This window comes from Pelobates fuscus, chromosome 7 (genome assembly GCF_036172605.1).
Source record: "Pelobates fuscus isolate aPelFus1 chromosome 7, aPelFus1.pri, whole genome shotgun sequence".
Taxonomy (NCBI): Eukaryota; Metazoa; Chordata; class Amphibia; order Anura; family Pelobatidae; genus Pelobates; species Pelobates fuscus.
The window spans coordinates 111,957,543-111,975,880 of record NC_086323.1 but is presented as its reverse complement, the minus strand read 5'-3'; the positions used below and the strand labels follow the sequence as shown (position 1 = coordinate 111,975,880).

Genomic DNA, 18,338 nt, shown 5'->3' with positions numbered 1-18,338 from the left:
AACATGCCTTTGTAAAAACAGAGCTGGGAGAGAGAGGATGTTTGAAAAGGATCCAATACATTTCCTGCTATTGTTGAATTTCACTTTAGTTTTAGGAAATGACACAAACTAAAGAGTTTGTGTTGGACATTTTCCTGTTCAGCGATGTTATACTTTCTTCTGAATTATTGTTAAACGCCATGTCATTTGGAGGACATGTCATAGATTAAAGAAGCGGTTCTTAGCATTTTTGTTGTTTACATTTAATGAATTATCTCCAAAATAGATTTAAAGATGTGTGTGGCAGGTTATCTCCAATCTCCAAGAGGTTTTCATGAAAGAGTTATGCCACCTCTTTTTAATAAAATGTGTTTCATTTACAATGTCCTATCGCACATTAACTATGTGGTTCCCCCTCCTTAAAGCCCTATAAAATAAAGAATACACTTACCTGGAATGCAGTGCCTGGCAAAGCTTCCTGCGCTAGTTTCAGTGCCCTGTCCGAAGTCACAGTCCGTGGACCTTTAAACTCGCTCATAGAGAGGAGGGAGGACAGGGGAAAACAAAATAATGCACTAAAGGGGAGTGGGGTGTTCTCAATTTAAAAAGAGAGGGGATGCCAAGGCTGTACCTGCAAAGAAAAAGGCTGGCACGGCGCATGCTCATGGCAGACATTTTTTTTGCACAGAATTGACATTGGGACAAAATTCTGGTATCGATAAGTCACGTGCGTTGGAAACGCTGTACATACAGATTCCTACAACCATAACCACTTCTAAAAGCAAGTACACGTCATCATGGTGGCTGGAAAAACTCTTTAAGGTCATTATAAAAAAAAAAACGATAAAAACAAAAGCTAATTTTCTTAAAAATAAACTATATAAGCTACAAATTTAAAAATTATGATTATTCCTTTAATTTGTCAATATTGACAGGTATAACATGGAAGATTTTAGAAATTTAATTTTAAAGTTCCTTTAACATCTTTTACCACATATACTGTAAATGTTAAATAGGAGGGAGTGAAGTTTACTCATTATATTAACTAGTACCATGATCATGACCAAGGACTACTTGTACATAAAGGGCTGTGAACTGCAGGAGGCTGGAGATAATATCAGTGGAGGTTTGTCAGTAGGAGCAGATGGACAGCTCCCCACGAGATTATGTTGCAGTAAAAACTTAAACTGTTTTTTTTTTTTTTCTGGTGAGCACTTTAACTTGCAAACTTACACCTTTGATTATGAATGTGTGTAGAGTAAAAATTTGTGTTTTCTCTTTAATGAGGGTCTGCTGTTTCTCTTCCCCTTAATGATCTCTGCAGCTGCGAACAAAGTATGCCCAGTTTTTAAACAAACAAAAAATTAACAATTTTCTTACAGTACGAGCATAGGTCGCTTTGACTGGACACCTGACCTGCCATAATGGCACCAAATTCTTCCCTTATGGTCGGAAAATGTTTCACATCCTCAAAGTCTGGCCTGCATACTAGCCTATCTTCTGCATTTAATGGCCAAGGACACCAGCGGTTGGAGGGCAGACAGACCTCCTCTTCTTGTACCCTGTAATGGCCATGATCTAGGACTGAAGGTACCCTTGTGTATAGGAGGACTGGTAGTGCCTGTTGGCCATAGTGAATTGTGGCAATTTACTATGCCCAGCCAGCCTGATGCAGCCTCCTTTGAGTGATGTTATTGTTCATTATGGTCCAATCCCGACAGCAGACACCTCTCCAATAATGGTGACAAGTCCTCCTGTTCAGTCTCACTCTCTCCTGGCACAGTCAGTGGTAGGCATGGCACACATTATAGAACTGGTGACTATTTCCAGTGATCCCTCCCTGACTCCAGCTCAATGTTACATAGCTGAAAAGAGACTTGCGTCCATCAAGTTCAGCCTTCCTCACATTTGTTTTTTTGCTGTTGATCCAAAAAAAGGCAAAAAAAAAAAAATCAAACAGTTTGAAGCACAATTTTGCAAATAGCTAGGAAAAAAAATTCCTTCTTGACCCCAGAATGGCAGTCAGATTTATCCTTGGATCAAGCAGTTATTACCCCACATTGAAAGATTATATCCTTGAATATTCTGTTTTTGCAAGTATGCATCTAGTAGCTGTTTGAACATCTGTATGGACTCTGATAAAACCACTTCTTCAGGCAGAGAATTCCACATCCAGATTGTTCTTACAGTAAAAAAACAAAACTTTCCTTTGCCTTAGACAAAATCTTCTTTCTGCCAATCTAAACGCATGGCCTCGTGTCCTATGTAAAGTCCGGTTTGTGAATAGATTTCCACATAATGGTTTGTATTAGCCCCGAATATATTTGTATAATGTTATCATATCCCCTCTCAGGCGACGTTTTTCTAAACTAAATAGGTTTAAATTTGTTAACCTTTCTTCATAGCTGATATGTTCCATTCCTTTTATTAATTTTGTAGCCCGCCTCTGCACTTTTTCTAGTGCCATGATATCCTTCTTTAGAACAGATGCCCAAAATTGCACAGCATATTCAATATGTGGTCTTACCAGTGATTTATAAAGAGGCAAAATGATATTTTCGTCCTGAGAATGAATGCCCTTTTTCATGCATGACAATACCTTACTGGCCTTGGCCACTGCTGATTGACATTCCACATTGTTGCATAGTTTGTTGTCTATAACAATTCCCAAGTCCTTTTCGTGTGTTGTTATCCCTAATTCACTTCCATTAAGGGTATACGTTGCTTGTGTATTCTTTACGCCGAAGTGCATAACTTTGCATTTTTCAACATTAAATTTCATCTGCCATTTGTGTGCCCAGTCCTCCAGTCTATCTAAATCCCTCTGCAGCAAAGTAATATCTTGCTCACATTGTATTATTTTACAAAGTTTTGGGTCACCTGCAAACACTGAAACATGAATTTCAATGTTGTCTTCAAGATTATATATAAACATGTTAAATAGAAAGGGTCCCAGAACAGACCCCTGAGGGACACCACTTGCCACCTCTGTCCAGCTTGAAAATTTACCATTAACGACAACTCTTTGTACTCTGTTTTTAAGCCAATGTTCTACCCAAGAACAAGCATTTTCATCTAGACTGATTTCCTTGAGTATGAACACTAATCTATTGTGAGGAACTGTATCAAATGCCTTGGCAAAATCCAAAAAAATCACATCCACGGCAACACCCTGATCTATACTTCTACTTACTTCTTCGTAGAAAGCAATCAAGTTAGTTTGACATGACCTGTGCTTCATAAAACCGTGCTGATTTTTGCTGATAACCATGTTCTTCTCAAGGAATTCTTGAATATTATCCCTCAATAACCTTTCAAATATTTTACCAGCCACAGAAGTCAAGCTCACAGGTCTATAATTTCCAGGCAAGGATTTTGAACCCTTTTTGAATATAGGAACCACAAGAAAAGAATCTTGAAAGATTAAAAACAGAGGTTCACTTATTTCTACACTTAGTTCCTTCAGTACACGTGGATGGATACCGTCAGGCCCAGGAGCTTTGTTTATATTAACTTTCTTAAGTTGCTGCAGCACCTTGTCTTGAGTTAACCAATTACAATTATTCTGCACGTTTTTAGTAGCAATCATTTGCACATCTATTGCCATGGGTTCTTCCTTAATATATACGGAGGAGAAATAGTTATTTAAAATTCCTGCCTTTTCCTGGTCTTCATTAACCAACACCCCCGTTTCAGTTTTTAGTGTACCTACACTTTCACTGTGAATAAGGTATGGAGGCAGGCACTGCTCCAGTTCACTGTATCTGCCATAATGTGTACCCTACTACTCCCACATACCATAGTGTGGTGGTTATGGTGTTATGCCTGTTGGAGGCACATACGTTGTTTGATGGGTTAAAGCAGCGTTTCTCAAACCAGTCCTCAAGACCCACCCCAACAGTCCAGGTTTTGTTGGTATCTCCATTGGAATAAAACAGGGAAATACATAAATCCTGGACTGTTGGTGGGCCATGAGGACTAGTTTGAGAACCACTGGGTTAAAGTCTGTATTGGTTAGGAATATATTAATGATGGTAATGTGTCATAGTGGGTAACACTAAATATATATATATATAAATATTTTTTGAAAACTGTATTTGCCCTAAATTGATGCCCCTCCTAGCATCAGACAGCCGGGCAATCTCCCTCGTTCACCCTCTATAAGGCAGTATCACTCGCTATGGTGGTAGGAAGGCACCACACTCCAGCTCACTGTGTGCCTGCCTTTGTTTCATACCTTCTGGCCTACTCCCTTCCACCTGCGCCCCCAAGCACTCTGGGGATCAGTGCATGTTAGGCATATTAAGAGGGCCCATGCTTGTCGCACTGCTGTCTCGGAGCAGTCTCCCTGCCTTTATGGGTTTGCTGCTTCAAAAATGAACAAGAATACAATAATAATTCAGTTTAGAAGTACAATATGGATTACATGTTTAATAAAGTTGCAATGTAATCCTTTGGTGACATCTAGTGGTTACCCTGTTGTACAGCATTAGCCTTTAAATGACCTGGCCATTTCACTGATAAATAGAAATATCACTATTTAGTGAAAGGGAGGCATGGCTAAGGGGGTAGAATTATGCTGCAGAAAGCAGCAACAATTATTTTTAAACAAAATTAAAGAGATATTAAAGTGTGAAAATACAGAATGAATAAGGAGATGTGTTGGTGTCTAGTATTCCTGCAGTGATAAGTACCGCTTTAGATATATTTGAAAGTGTTTTCATCATAATTTCAGCAGGCTATAGTAAGTGTAGCACTTCAAATCTGTGCCTTTTTGTCTGCACTTTTAATATTACTTTGTCACCACTTTCACATTAATTTTAGGCTAAGGGTAGTCCTAAAATGAGCTCTTTAGTTACCCTGCAAAGTTTTTATAATCTTAACAGTGTTCCCCAGCAAACTCTGGTGTTTAATTTTGTAGGCTGAGAACGTGCACTGATAGAGTTCATAGAACAATAACTATGACACTACCAATCCCTGCACTGCCTCTGATGAAGTAATGATTCTCTATGAATCATTACTACATGCTGTCATAGTGAAATGCTGCAATACAGATTCTAAACACCATAATCACTTCAAATCACTGAAGTGGTCATAGTGCTTGGAGTAACCCTTTAACCACCTTCCGAAAGCGGATCCATGATTTTGTCAGAAATGACAGGGCTAGCAGCAAAGTATCTTCTGGTCAGAAGAATCTATGGTTACAAAGGTTAATTAGCTTACAAATATATATTTAAAAGTGATTGATTTATTAATATTTTAGAACATATATAAAAGAACCATATGCGGGGCAGGGCCGGACGCCATTCTGGAAAGTCGCAAATCATTTGAGCTCCAGCCTGAATCTGCCTTTAAAGCGACTGAGGGTGACAAAACCTGAATCCTGTCATACTTGTACTGGCACCCTCCTCCAGAACTTCTCCTGTGGGAGCGTTACCACGCGGCAAATCTAAAATGGCTGACAGAGGCAAGCATGAAGCGCAAGTGCCGGCGCTGAGCTGGAAAGAGGGCTTCTCTGAGGCATTTGATGCCACCTGGATAAAAACAGGGGGGGTAGGTTCAGTAATCCTTGACAAGGTATATGTGGAGAGAACCTTGTCAAGAACTCTGGTTCTCTTCACATATACCTTGTCAAGGATTACTCAAGCGCTGCACCTACCCCCTGTTTTTATCCAGTTTTCTGATCGGAAAAGAGAGACTCCGTTGGTGTGCAAGCTGCTTTTGGACTATTATCACTTTGCTTCCGCGCTGAATTTATTTTTGTGTGATTTGATGCCATCTGCCAGCGGTTCTGGGACCAACTAGAGAGTTGGAAGCATCAATACACACTGCGGGTCTTCAAGGCTTAGCCGGCCTCTGGGGTCCCTGCTCAGAGGCTCGCCTCCGGCCGTAGAACCGGAGGATTTGACGGGCAGCGAGCAAGCCAGAATAGAATAATATGTTACACATATCCTGCCTGAAGTGACGTCCGGGCAGCTGCCCATACACCGGTGGAGGCAGCAAATTCATGGAGACCCTACTAGCTCCAGATACAGCCTCCAGGAGAAGGCGGAACTACAGGCCCGAGACACCTGCCTCATAGAGGGCTGGGAGCAGTAACCGCGGGAAAACCCAGCTGGATGGCCTGCCTCATCTCATACCATCTAGGAGAGCAGACTCCACACAGTGCTGTGGTGGAAGTATCACATAAAGGCTCGCATTGCATGGTTACACACCCAAGTGGACTACACAACCATGTGAAAGGTACACCCAGGATGGGTATTGGCTGACAGCCTTATTTACCTCCTCATAAACTGGCCTACAATGTGGACACTGACCCCTTTGTATCTTTGGCAAAGCAGCCCTCCTCAGTCTGACCAGAAGAGGAGCCCAGCGGTTGACAAGCAACAGCTTAACCTCACGCTCACACTTATTAATTGTAACATGCTATACCGTAATCTCATGTTAGCCATTGTACACCTAGCATATATCATGCAACTAAGCTGGTTTCTCTTCTCTTACTTTTTAAAGTAAGTGGTTTAGCCTGTTTACCTCATGTTTAATATACATAACATCAGTTGTCATGCATAGCACAATCTTTTCAGCTCCTCTCCTGACTCCCACTCATGCATACTATTGTACTTCAAATACAAAAGACTGTGCAGTTTCATAGAAGCCCCACAAAAGTTCTCTATTATATCTTACACTTGTACGTGCTAAAATTACTGTGGCAAGGAAAGCTTGTATTGTTATAAGCGCACAAAAAAAAAAAACATAAGCACCACAAATCCGGGGTGGGGCATTGTTTAACTTTGATATCCCTTTAATGAAGCCAAGGTTGAGGGGTAAGAATCCCAATTGAATCATGTCTAGCAGTCCACCACCTTATTTACTATTATTGGGTAGATTTAGTGAATGGTTAAGTGGTCAAAAACAACAAAAAAAACAGTTACCTGCATGTGTATGAACATATGTGTCACCAGAAATGAATGCTAAAGCTAGGCACAGGGTAATGATTACCCCAACGTAGGATGGTTCTAACGCTACTGATAATCTGACCTATTAATTACCAAATCTCTCTCTTACACACACATATACATATTCTTATGTATTAGTATACATAACATAAATGGTCTCCTACCAACTAGGGAGGTCAGATGACATGACCATTCTCAAAATACAAAAAATTGGGAGGTCTCCACGAATACCTCCTCTTCCTTATATACGCCCTCTTGCTCTTATCAAGTGGCTTGATTGGTCCAGATGTGGTTGAACATTTGTTTGCACTAGTGAAGCACATTCACTGTGAGGTTTTTTAATCTTGTTTTTTTTTTACTTCCTCGTGTTTGAAGGGTTAACATCTGGGTTGGTTAGAAATATATAACTGGGGGTAATGAGTCATAGTGGGTAACAGTCAATCACAAGAATATAGAACGCAGGATTTTTACCCCATTAAATCATTAAGCAATATTTTCCAATGATATATATTTTTTTATTTTTGCTTTACTGTCAAATTTGCCTTACAGATTACCCCAGACATTTGAAATTATGTCGTTCCTTGAATGTCAGACTAAACATAATATAAAGCCTAGCATTGTTCTTGTATCCCCTTCCTTACATTCTGTGCTGGAGGATTTAAAAAAAAAAAAATGCTAAGAAATACTGACTGATCCGACATTCAAAGACACCTTTATAGAAGTTACAAATCAAAGATAAGATATTTCACAGCATTCTGGTCCTTATCTGTACATCTCATTTAGAGATACAGAGTAATGGGTCAATATGGCGCGGGCAATTCTCTAGTGTCAAGTCACACACCGATCGTCATAGATACATTTAACACATTTCATGAAGCACGGGCCCTGTGTAATTAAAAGAATAAAGAGGCCATGCATTTATAGAGTCTGAAAGGTGTTGGTTCATTGGTAAAAGAAAATAGGCGGAGGAGGTAGGAGGAGGTCTTAACAAAAGCAAACTCTTCACATCGGTCTCAAAATATACACTAATTTATATATATATATATTTATATATACACACAGCTGTAGTGGATTCAACAAAACAGGATTATGGAACACCCAATCCATTTGCAAATAATAAAAAAAATAAAAATAAAATGGGACAGATGAACTTGTGGCTGAAGACAGCCTACACAAACCATTCAAGGTTTTAATCCAGGTGGAAAAAATAAATGTCTATTTCTTCCCTGGAGCTCCATTCCATCTCAATATGGTCATGTTTGTCCAAATGTCTCCCATAAGAACTTCTTACATTCAGATTGGACTGTTAACCCAAAGCATGTACTAGTATGAACAGGAGAAATTTTGGAGTTCTTGGCAGTAGAACAGGATAGAAAAGTGCAGTTTGGAGAGGAGCTCCATAAGGTTCCAGGACTCTGTTCTGCAACATGTGAAGAACAAAAGTTACATTTCATCATCCATCAATGTCCCAGCTGAAAAGGTGATGTTTTACCAACATGTCCTGTACCCCTTCCTTCAATGGCTTTTTCTCTTTTTCCTGAGTAAGCAAGGAAAATAAAAGTCAAATCCCATAAAATTCAAATGGACCTTAACTTATTGAGAAGTTAAAAGTAAAAGTCTACCAAGCCTGGACATGTTAATCAATTGTCAAACTATATTAATATCAGAGATTGTGTCACTACTCCAGTACTTTCTGCTACACACATTTACTCTTCAATGTCTGCAAAGAGATGACAATAGCCTTTATTACCCACTAATATAAATTGCTAAACACACATGACTGTATCCACAGTAAACATTTGCAAAGGTCTATGAGATATAATATAAGAGCACCTAGCAGTTAAAATGTTACAAAAACGATGTCCTAAATTTTAGACAAAGTCTGCAATAGCTCACATTCTTCAATAGAACTATAAGGCGCCCAGGTTTTTCTTTAAACCTACCTCTTTTTTAACAGGCAATTCCCAGTCAGAAGATAAACTGAAAGCAAACTTTGAGAGAACCCTGTAGAAGCATAAAGACATTAGTTAGTTTAAAATTGCTTTTAATAAGGTTTTAGATTTTTAGTCTTTTTACATTTTGTAAGGCAAGGAATGAAGTACTAACAATCACTCCTAAAAAGGGGTAACCCTAAATGATACAAGTAAGCAAAAGAAAAGGAAATAGGAGTGTGTTGAAAACAGGATATTGGATGGTGAAGGTATCAGAACTATATATAAAACAACTTTTATTAAGTATAAACCTAAAAATAATCATGATTAATTTCCCTCTAAAATTAGAGAGAACAGAAAAAAGGTAAAAGAGTAAAAAAAGGGGTAAGGGAGAGAGGGCTAGCTGTCCTAAATCTGATGTCTCGAGCACAATAGTATAAGGTAGAGAAAGGTATATAATATGAATGATATTCTTAATAAATACAGTTAAATAACTACAAAGTAATTACCATATATCTCAAAGACTTCTAAATCACTACCTTAAAAAGTCTAAGCCCTTTTTGAGCCTTCGAGGGCACCTCGAAAAAAAAACCCCAGTTGCTGAACTAAATTTAAGAAACTCTCTAAGAAAAAGGAAAATCCCATCAACCAAAGTCTACGATCAGATACAAAATGCTGGTCTAATGTGTTGATGGGTGTCCTAGAGCCCCTGACGTGAGCCTTTCGCCAACAGGCTCATCAGAGGGTACACATTAGACAAGTAATTTGTATCTGATCGTTTTTAGACTTTGGTTGATGGGATTTTCCTTTTTCTTATTATTTTTCTTTTTTAGTTAGAAGTTTAGATTTGAGGAGAAAGGGGGTTTCTTAGATTTAGTTCAGCAACTGGGTTAGTTTTTTAAAAAAAATTGCCCCGAGGTGTCCTCGAAGGCATGAATGATATCAGTGAAAGTGTCATTTGTGTGTGAAAAATGAAAAAAACTTTCACTGACAATATTATCGCTGTGATATGTTTCACTGTTTATTTTTTTCAAACACTAATATTTGTGTTCAGCGAAGTCTCCTGAGTAGAACAGTACCCCCATGTACAGGACTTTCGGCCTGGGTTGTCAGGCAGGTCCCCCAAATCGCAATCAATAAAATTAATTATGTAAAAAATATTGCATAAATATGTAGAATTTAAATACATATTTATATATTTGAAGTCTACGTGTAAATTTATGAAATTATATATGTAATTATGTATATGGACATATGTATATTTATTATTTTTATTTCTTTATATATACATAGATATACATATATAATTTCATTCTAAGTGTATTTTGATATATATATTAATATGTATATATTAATAAGAAAAATACACTTAGTATGACATTTTTTTACATTTACCAACTTTTTTTTTATTTTTACAGATGCAGGGAGACTGCCTGTCAGTTCAGGCAGTCCCCCTGCAGGCAGCACTATGGACGCCTATTGCGGCCATGTGACAGCTCTTTCAGAACGATCACATGGCCTGCAGGGACCTGAGTTGTCGAGGGGGGACGTTTGAGCTGTCAGACTATCCCCCCAGAACGAGAGGAACACCGATCGCCGGCGGGGGAATGGCGGCGATCGGGTAATTAATTAGAAACGCACGGGCGTACTAGGTACATCCAAGGTCCTTGAGGACAGTTTTTGTTGGACGTACTTAGTACATCCGTGGTCGGGAAGGGGTTAAACAAATATATAAATCAAAATAAAGCAAGACAACTTTGAAAAGTATGTAGTACAGGTTTAAAAACTTACTATAAACTTGCATTGCTGGGCAAGCGTCTCAGCTAAGGAAGTTTCTTTAGCCTATCCACCCCTCTCTTTCACTCATCAATCTCAGTTTTAAACCAGTCCAGTAGTGACAGAAACAGGGCATTATTGTGCAGTACCATGAGATAGAAACAGGGCATTATTGTGCAGTACCATGAGATAGGAACCGGACGTCGGTGCCTGTTCTGCATGAAGAGAAGATATCTTGCAACTGCATGTGTGTAAATCAGTCCAAATTGAACTTTCCAGCATTCCTAGGCATAGGACACTGGTTGGTTAGATCAATGTGCCCCTGGGAGTGGGTGTGGAAAGCATGAAAAAAAGCAGATAAATTTGAAGGAAAAAAAAATATTTACCTGTATATTTTTTTTTTTTCCAAGCTGCAGAGTCAGGCAACTGTCTAATTCGAAGTTAAAGTTTCTAAATGAGACAGTTGTCTCATTCGAAGTTAAAGGACCACTCTAGTGCCAGGAAAACATACTCGTTTTCCTGGCACTAGAGTGCCCTGAGGGTGCCCCCACCCTCAGGGACCCCCTCCCGCCCGGCTCTGGAAAGGAGAAAAGGGTTAAAACTTACCTTTTTCCAGCGCTGGGCGGGGAGCTCTCCTCCTCCTCTCCGCCCCGTCGGCTGCGCGCGCATTCAGCCGGTCGCATAGGAAAGCATTTACAATGCTTTCCTATGGACGCTTGCGTGCTCTCACTGTGATTTTCAGTGAGAATCACGCAAGCGCCTCTAGCGGCTGTCAGTGAGACAGCCACTAGAGGATTAGGGGGGAAGGCTTAACCCATTTATAAACATAGCAGTTTCTCTGAAACTGCTATGTTTATTAAAAAATGGGTTAACCCTAGCTGGACCTGGCACCCAGACCACTTCATTAAGCTGAAGTGGTCTGGGTGCCTAGAGTGGTCCTTTAAAGTTTTTAAATGAGACAGTTGTCTCAAAGTGACGCATGTCCCATTTTTAGAGATTGTTTAGCTTTTTAATTGTTCTACGTTTTTGCTTGTTAGCTGCATTTTCTATATCTGCTGATTAAACTATATAGAATGGAAGGACAAATGTGGTAAAATGAATGGTGACAGAACATTCTGTGTTTTTCAAAAGATTATATGAGTAATACATGACATTTGGCAAAAGACGAACATTAATGCGAAGGACATACTAAATGTCAAAGCGTATGTCAAATTCGAGGTGTGTTTGACAAGATCTGCTTCTTTCAGTAAGGTATAAAAAAAGGGCAGCAAAAAGGTACAGACATTTATAATATGCTGCTGTTACACCAACACAAGCTCTTTACTAGACGGAAGCATACAGCACCCCACATTGCAGAAAGAGAGCTTGCATGCTTTGCATTGTGCTTCATTGCCATATTTGCAGTTCTTCATTTTTTCTTTTTTTGCCAGGTTTCGGGAAATGCATCAAAAATGTGTTTACATATCTGTATTTTAGCTGACAAATGCAATACACTGATTACTCTGCGTTCTTCGTATTGAGACATTCTATAACACAGTTATAGAATAGATTTCATTATTGCACATGTATCATGAAGTATTGTCATAAACATCACTCGTTTATGTATTTTTTAACCCCTTAAGACTGCAGCCAAATGTACAAGTTGTGATCCAAAAAAAAAACGTAAACAAAACCTGGCATTTGCGCTATATGTCTGTCCAACCATAATTCACCTCTTTCATATTAAATGCACCCCCCCTTATTATATATCATTTTATTCAGGGGAAACAGGGCTTTCGTTTAACATCAAATATTTAGGTATGGAACATAATTTAATATGAAAAAAATATTTTTTTTTAGTTCTACGTGCCATTCTAACTGTGAATGTCAAAATACTGTTTGCTTTTACTGCAATACAATACACATATTTGTATTCAGCGATGTCTCACGTGTAAAACAGTACCCCCTATGTACAGGTTTTATGGTGTTTTGGGAAGTTTCAGTATTTCAGTTTTTTCACATTGAAATTCGCCAGATTGGTTACGTTGCCTTTGAGACCATATGGTAGCCCAGAAATAAGAATTACCCCCATGATGGCATACCATTTGAAAAAGTAGACAACCTAAGGTATTGCAAATGGAGTATGTCCAGTCTTTTTTAGTAGCCACTTGGTCACAAACACTGGCCAAAGTTAGTGTTAATATTTGAAAATGCAAAAAACTAATTTGAACACAAATTTTGGCCAGTGTTTGTGACTAAGTGGCTACTAAAAAAAACTGAACATACCCTATTTGCAATACCCTGGGTTGTCTACTATTGCAAATGGTATGCCATAATGGGGATAATTTTCATTCCTGGGCTACCATAAGGTCTCAAAGGCAACCTGGCAAATTTTAATGTGAAAAAACTGAAACGCAAACCTTATATTTGACTCTGTAACTTTTGAAAACACCATAAAACCTGTACATGAGGGGTACTGTTATACTCAAGAGACTTTGCTGAACACAAATATTAGTGTTTCAAAACAGTAAAACGTATCACAACAATGATATCGTCAGTGTAAGTGCCACTTGTGTGTGAAAAATGCAAAAAATGTCACTGTCACTTACGATATCGTCGTTGTAATATATTTTACTGTTTTGAAACACTAATATTTGTGTTCAGCGAAGTCTTCCGAGTAAAACAGTACCCCCCATGTACAGGTTTCATGGTGTCTTGGAAAGTTACAGGGTTAAATATAGTGCTAGAAAATGTAATTCCCTGAACTTTCGGCCTGGGTTGTCAGGCAGGTCCTGCAAATTGTAATTAATAAAATGACCTAATTATGTAAAATTATTACATAAATATATGCATAGAATTATTATATATATATGTGTGTATATATATGTATATAATTTTTTTTTATTATTTTTATTTATATAGAGGTGTATATATATAGTGATATATACGTATATACTTATGTATATAGATATATATATTATTTCGTTCTACATGTATTTTGATATCAATATATATATTAATTTTAAAATACAGTTAGAACGAAATTACGCATGTTTATATATTTTTTATCTATTTTTTTTATTATTTTTTAACGTATTTATATATTTATTTATTTTTTATTATATATAAATATATATGTAATGAAAATTATATATATTTAATCAATATCATTGTACGTGTATTTTGATATTTATATATATATATAATTATGTATATATTAATATTAAAATACACGTAGACAGTGTATGTATATTTATGTGTATATATATACTTAGATCATATATATAATAAATATATATGATCTAAGTATATATAATCTTATTTTTACACTGTTTTAACTGATTTTATTTGAATTTCAGACAGCAGGGGGAGTACCTGTCATTACAGGCACTCCCCCTGCTGGCACTGCCTTGGACGGCTATGCCGTCCATGTGATCGCGGGGTCCTCGCGATCACATGGCTCTGGGCGGCCGAAGAGGACGGAGGGGGACTCCCTGGGCTCCCAGGTAAGTCCCCCATACCGCGATCGCCGGCGACCGGGTAAGTACATAAGATCGCAGGACGTTCTATGCCACCCTGCGGATTTTAGACCCACTAAAATGGGGACGGCATAGAACGTCCTGCGGTCTTAAGGGGTTAAACTCTGTACATGTCAAATATTTTAACCAGTGCCCATGCCCAACCTACAGTTTGTATAAGCCACTAGTTGGTCAAAATTCTCAAGTTTCTACTTTTCTTGGGATGGGGTCAGATGTTTCCAACATGAAAATTCAATAAACAAAGAATTGTCAGAAATTTAAAGTGAATTTCAAATTTAAGGCTAAAGTACCCAACCTGGAAAAATAGTTTGGCTATTTTGGCCTTGAAATTCCCTTTGATTTCCCAACAATTCTCACATTAGCGAGTAACCCTGCAAGTTTTTATTCATGACACGTACCTTAGTTCACATTTTATCTGAACCCAACCTGGGCTCCTGAGGAAGGACCACGGCTGGTACCACTTCTCTACGGTCTGCAAGCTAGAACACAGCACTTCAAGCCACAAGTGGATTACCTGCTCGCTGCAAGACAAGACATGTGCAGAGCAAAAATATGAGAATATCATAGTCACAAATCAGCATCAACCAAATATTCACAGTTGATTAGAACTCTGATTTAAAGCTGTGAAGTGCATCAGTAGTGGCAAGTCTAAGGAATCAGGGGAATGGGCACCTCACAATTATTGTGAAGGGTTCATCTAAACTCCCACATGATGTTTATACCCTCGTGATGCTTTGCATGTCTTTGGAATGACAAAGCACCATGGAAGCTGCAGTTTTAAAACATCTGGGGATCTACCTTTTGGGCAGCCCTGCTCTAAAGGATTGTTGAATAAAAGAGACCACTTACAGTCTCCCTTCTGAATTAAAGTGAACCAATTATGGAAAGAAACAAAAAAAATTACTTCCCTTCCCTTGCTTCCAACATATATTGAATACATCATATATCAAAAACATACATGATGTATTCAATGTAAAATATTGCGATATACCCTGCTGACCTCCATTCCAGCACAGACACGTGGGTGTTACGTGAATGTGGGTATTACTCGTCAAGTAACACCCACCTCTAGTCCGTCGTACACTTTGATTCCCCCCCCCCCCATTTGCCCTCCTTGGGAATGCTTCCACAATTATGTCAAACTTCCTCTTCCTCTGTAATGCTGACTTCGTTGCCAACATGTCGGTGTCTGGCGTCACTCCGTTCTTATGCCCACTGCCCAGTGATAGCAGGGTTGGCTTAAATTTCCATAGCAATGGCAGCACATGGAACCTCCTGTGTTTTTGTATTTTTATGCTCTCCCTTCACAGTAAAATCGTCGGAACATAGTCTATACCAAAGATTTGACTGAGAAGTGGGAGAATAAACTATTTTTTATTTTATTTTTTTCCAATTTATATTTTATTGAATTAACATAACATCGTTTTCAAATGTTTTAATTTGTTATGATAAATGAACAGTTTATAGTAAGCAATATATTAGGTGACTATAACAACATAACTACTGGTGGTATGACAGGAATGAGCTGACTCTTGGGATCAACAGGTATGGCAACCTTTGAAAACTTGGTATTTGGAACCCAGTGGTTAAGCTATTGGTGCTAGGTAAGTCCCGGCTTGTGAGCAGGAGGTTGGTAGGTCTCCAGACCACGGCACACACGGAACCTACTCGCATCAAGTGAGGTGTCTGATATGGCATGGACTAGTCAGTGTTCCCAAAGTGTATGGTCTATGGTGGTTGTGTAGTCGCGTTGTTGTTCCTGGTTTCACAGTCCCAGACAGTTTTTTTTGCCTCTGGAGAAGTTCCTCATGGGTTGTTGAGACAATCCCAGTGCCTGAAGGAGTGGCTCTGGATCTTCCGCTGACGTCAGCATAATGGTCTCTCCTCCATTCTCTACCAAGAAGGACCCCTCTATTCCCTAGCGGTATTTCATGGAGTGTTCTCTTAATCGACTAGCAATTGGAGCCAGCTTCCTCTTCTCTACCAGGACTGACAACGGGATGTCTGCATATATAGAGACAGTGTGCCCCTTATATTGTATCATCCCCATCTCCCTCGAACGGGTCATAATCACCGATCTCGCTGCAATATCTCTAGTCATCGCGATAATATCTATGGGTGTGCCACTTGGCGCCGCTGCCGATATCCTCACTCTGAATGCGGATGTTATCATAGGCTTTGCAGGGGTGTCTTCAATTACCATGTGTGTAAGCATGTCTTTCATAAAAATACGGGGTCGTGTCTCTGTGCTTACTTGCTCTGGCATGCCCCTGAGTCGTATGTTTTTCTTTCTGTGGCACATCTCTAAGGTGGTCACCACTCTGTTGAGGTGCTGAACTTAGGTGGAAAGTCCTTTGAGTTTGTCATCTGTGTCTTGTATGTGTTTGGACCTGTCAGCCTCTCTCCCTTCCAGCTCCCTCACCTTTTTGTGGACTGCACCGATCTCTGCCTGGGCCACCTGGAGGTCTTCTTTCCAGACCCTCCGGAGGTCAACCAGGAGCCTCCTCAGGTCTCCTTTTATGGAGGGTGCTTCGTCGTCGCCCGAATCAGAGGTGGGGGTCGTAGCCCCAGAGCGGGGAGAGGTGAGAGGATCTTCCTTCTCCAACAAGGCCTCTGACGGCTCTGGCACGTCTCCTGGTTCTGGCACCATTTTAGACTGCCGCGGTCTCTCAAAAGAGAGCCGAATATCTGACAGTTTTTCTTGTTTTTTTGCCCATTGTCTCTGCTTGTGTGGGGTGCTTTTTTGGTGCAAAATTTCATCTCTATGTGGCTCTACGTCTCAGGTTTCCCCTAGGCCCAGTTTGGAGCTCAGGGAAAAAATGTCTGTGTTGGAACTCTGTCGGCCACGCCCCCCGAGAATGAACTATTTTTACATAGGTTTTACTCCCAATTTATACATTTGCTAGCAAATTTGCCAACACAATGTATAGATGAAATGTCATGCTCTTTCCATAGAGGATAAGTGGTTTAAGGCATAACAGGTCTCCTTTAATGGGCACCCCACATGTGCCATACTTATTTCAGTTCAGGTAGATCATGGACAGCATGTGGATAGAGATTAACAGTGAGTCAGTGTGTGTGTGTGTCTGTAAAGGTGACAAATGAAAATGCTGATTTCCAGTTGCTCTTAAAAACAGTTGATTATAGTAAAGACTGTATTATAGTAAAGACTGTTTTACTTCTGTCAATTATGTTATTTTTGTGTACTTGACACCAACATGAGAATGCGGGTAAAGCCAACGTATTTACAACAGGCATGTTAGCCTAAGGCAGACGACTGCTAGAATTACATCAGATTAATAAAGGAAAGAATAAGCCACAAAGAATACAGTTGCAAACAGGTGAAGTGTACTTGATCAAAGCAGGTACAGCTCATTGTGTTATTAACATGATAAAATGTTAGCACTCATTCCCTTTAGGCTAACATACCAGACAAACTCTGAATAATGTATCACTACACAGAGTAATTTATAAAGAGCAGTTCTGGAGCAAATTATTAAATATGGAACAGTCAGCAGGAATTGTACACTGGTTTCTATGGTGACTATTTTTTAGAATTTTGTCCCCAAATTTATCCCATTGAAAAACTACCATCATTGTTGTGGCGAAACAAACCTCGCCACTGGGCATTGGAGAAGCCTGTTTGCCCGCCTCCTGCCTGCAGACTATGGCCCCTGGGAGATTTGGCCCTTTAAATACAGTATTTGGGCATATTGTATTTTATTATGCTGCTGCTGGGCCTTTAAGAACCATCTGGGGACATACTGTGACTTTTGGGAACAATGCCCCTTTAAGACTATGGCCCCTGGAAGATATTGCCTATTAAAGACTATTTTAACAGATTGTATTTTAAAAGACTTGCTGCCCCTTTAAATTGTATTGGAGCAGTTCTGCAGCTTTAAATTGGCACTTCGGATGCAGCCGAAGTGCCGAAGTGGCTGTTATTCGAAAAACGATCACGTGACGGCGGCCATCTTTGTTCATTCGAACGAGGTCAGCGGTATGTGTAGCCAAATCCATGGAACTGAAATCGGCTACACATTTCAACGAACACCGCTGACCCTTACCTTCTCCTACACTCCATTTTCAGCTGCAGCTGAGTTTGAACTCACTGCTATACTAAGCTAAATGCACGAACGGCCCCATTTGTAGATTCGAATGGGACTTAGTCATTTTTC

General features: G+C 39.4%; 1 protein-coding gene across 4 annotated transcripts in view; it reads right to left on the bottom strand.

The window, feature by feature from the left end:
- Window positions 1-7,425: 7,425 nt before the first annotated feature.
- Window positions 7,426-18,338, bottom strand: part of SGSM3 (small G protein signaling modulator 3) — an 80,953-nt gene continuing 70,040 nt past the window's right edge. For all 4 annotated transcript variants that reach the window (XM_063426403.1, XM_063426402.1, XM_063426405.1 and 1 more), the window contains exons 20-22: window positions 14,559-14,681; window positions 8,879-8,939; window positions 7,426-8,472 (exon numbers count right to left, since the gene is read on the bottom strand). In XM_063426403.1, the coding sequence (XP_063282473.1) occupies window positions 8,389-8,472; window positions 8,879-8,939; window positions 14,559-14,681 (268 nt within the window). In that variant the 3' untranslated portion in view covers window positions 7,426-8,388. The remainder of the gene's footprint in view (window positions 8,473-8,878; window positions 8,940-14,558; window positions 14,682-18,338) is intronic.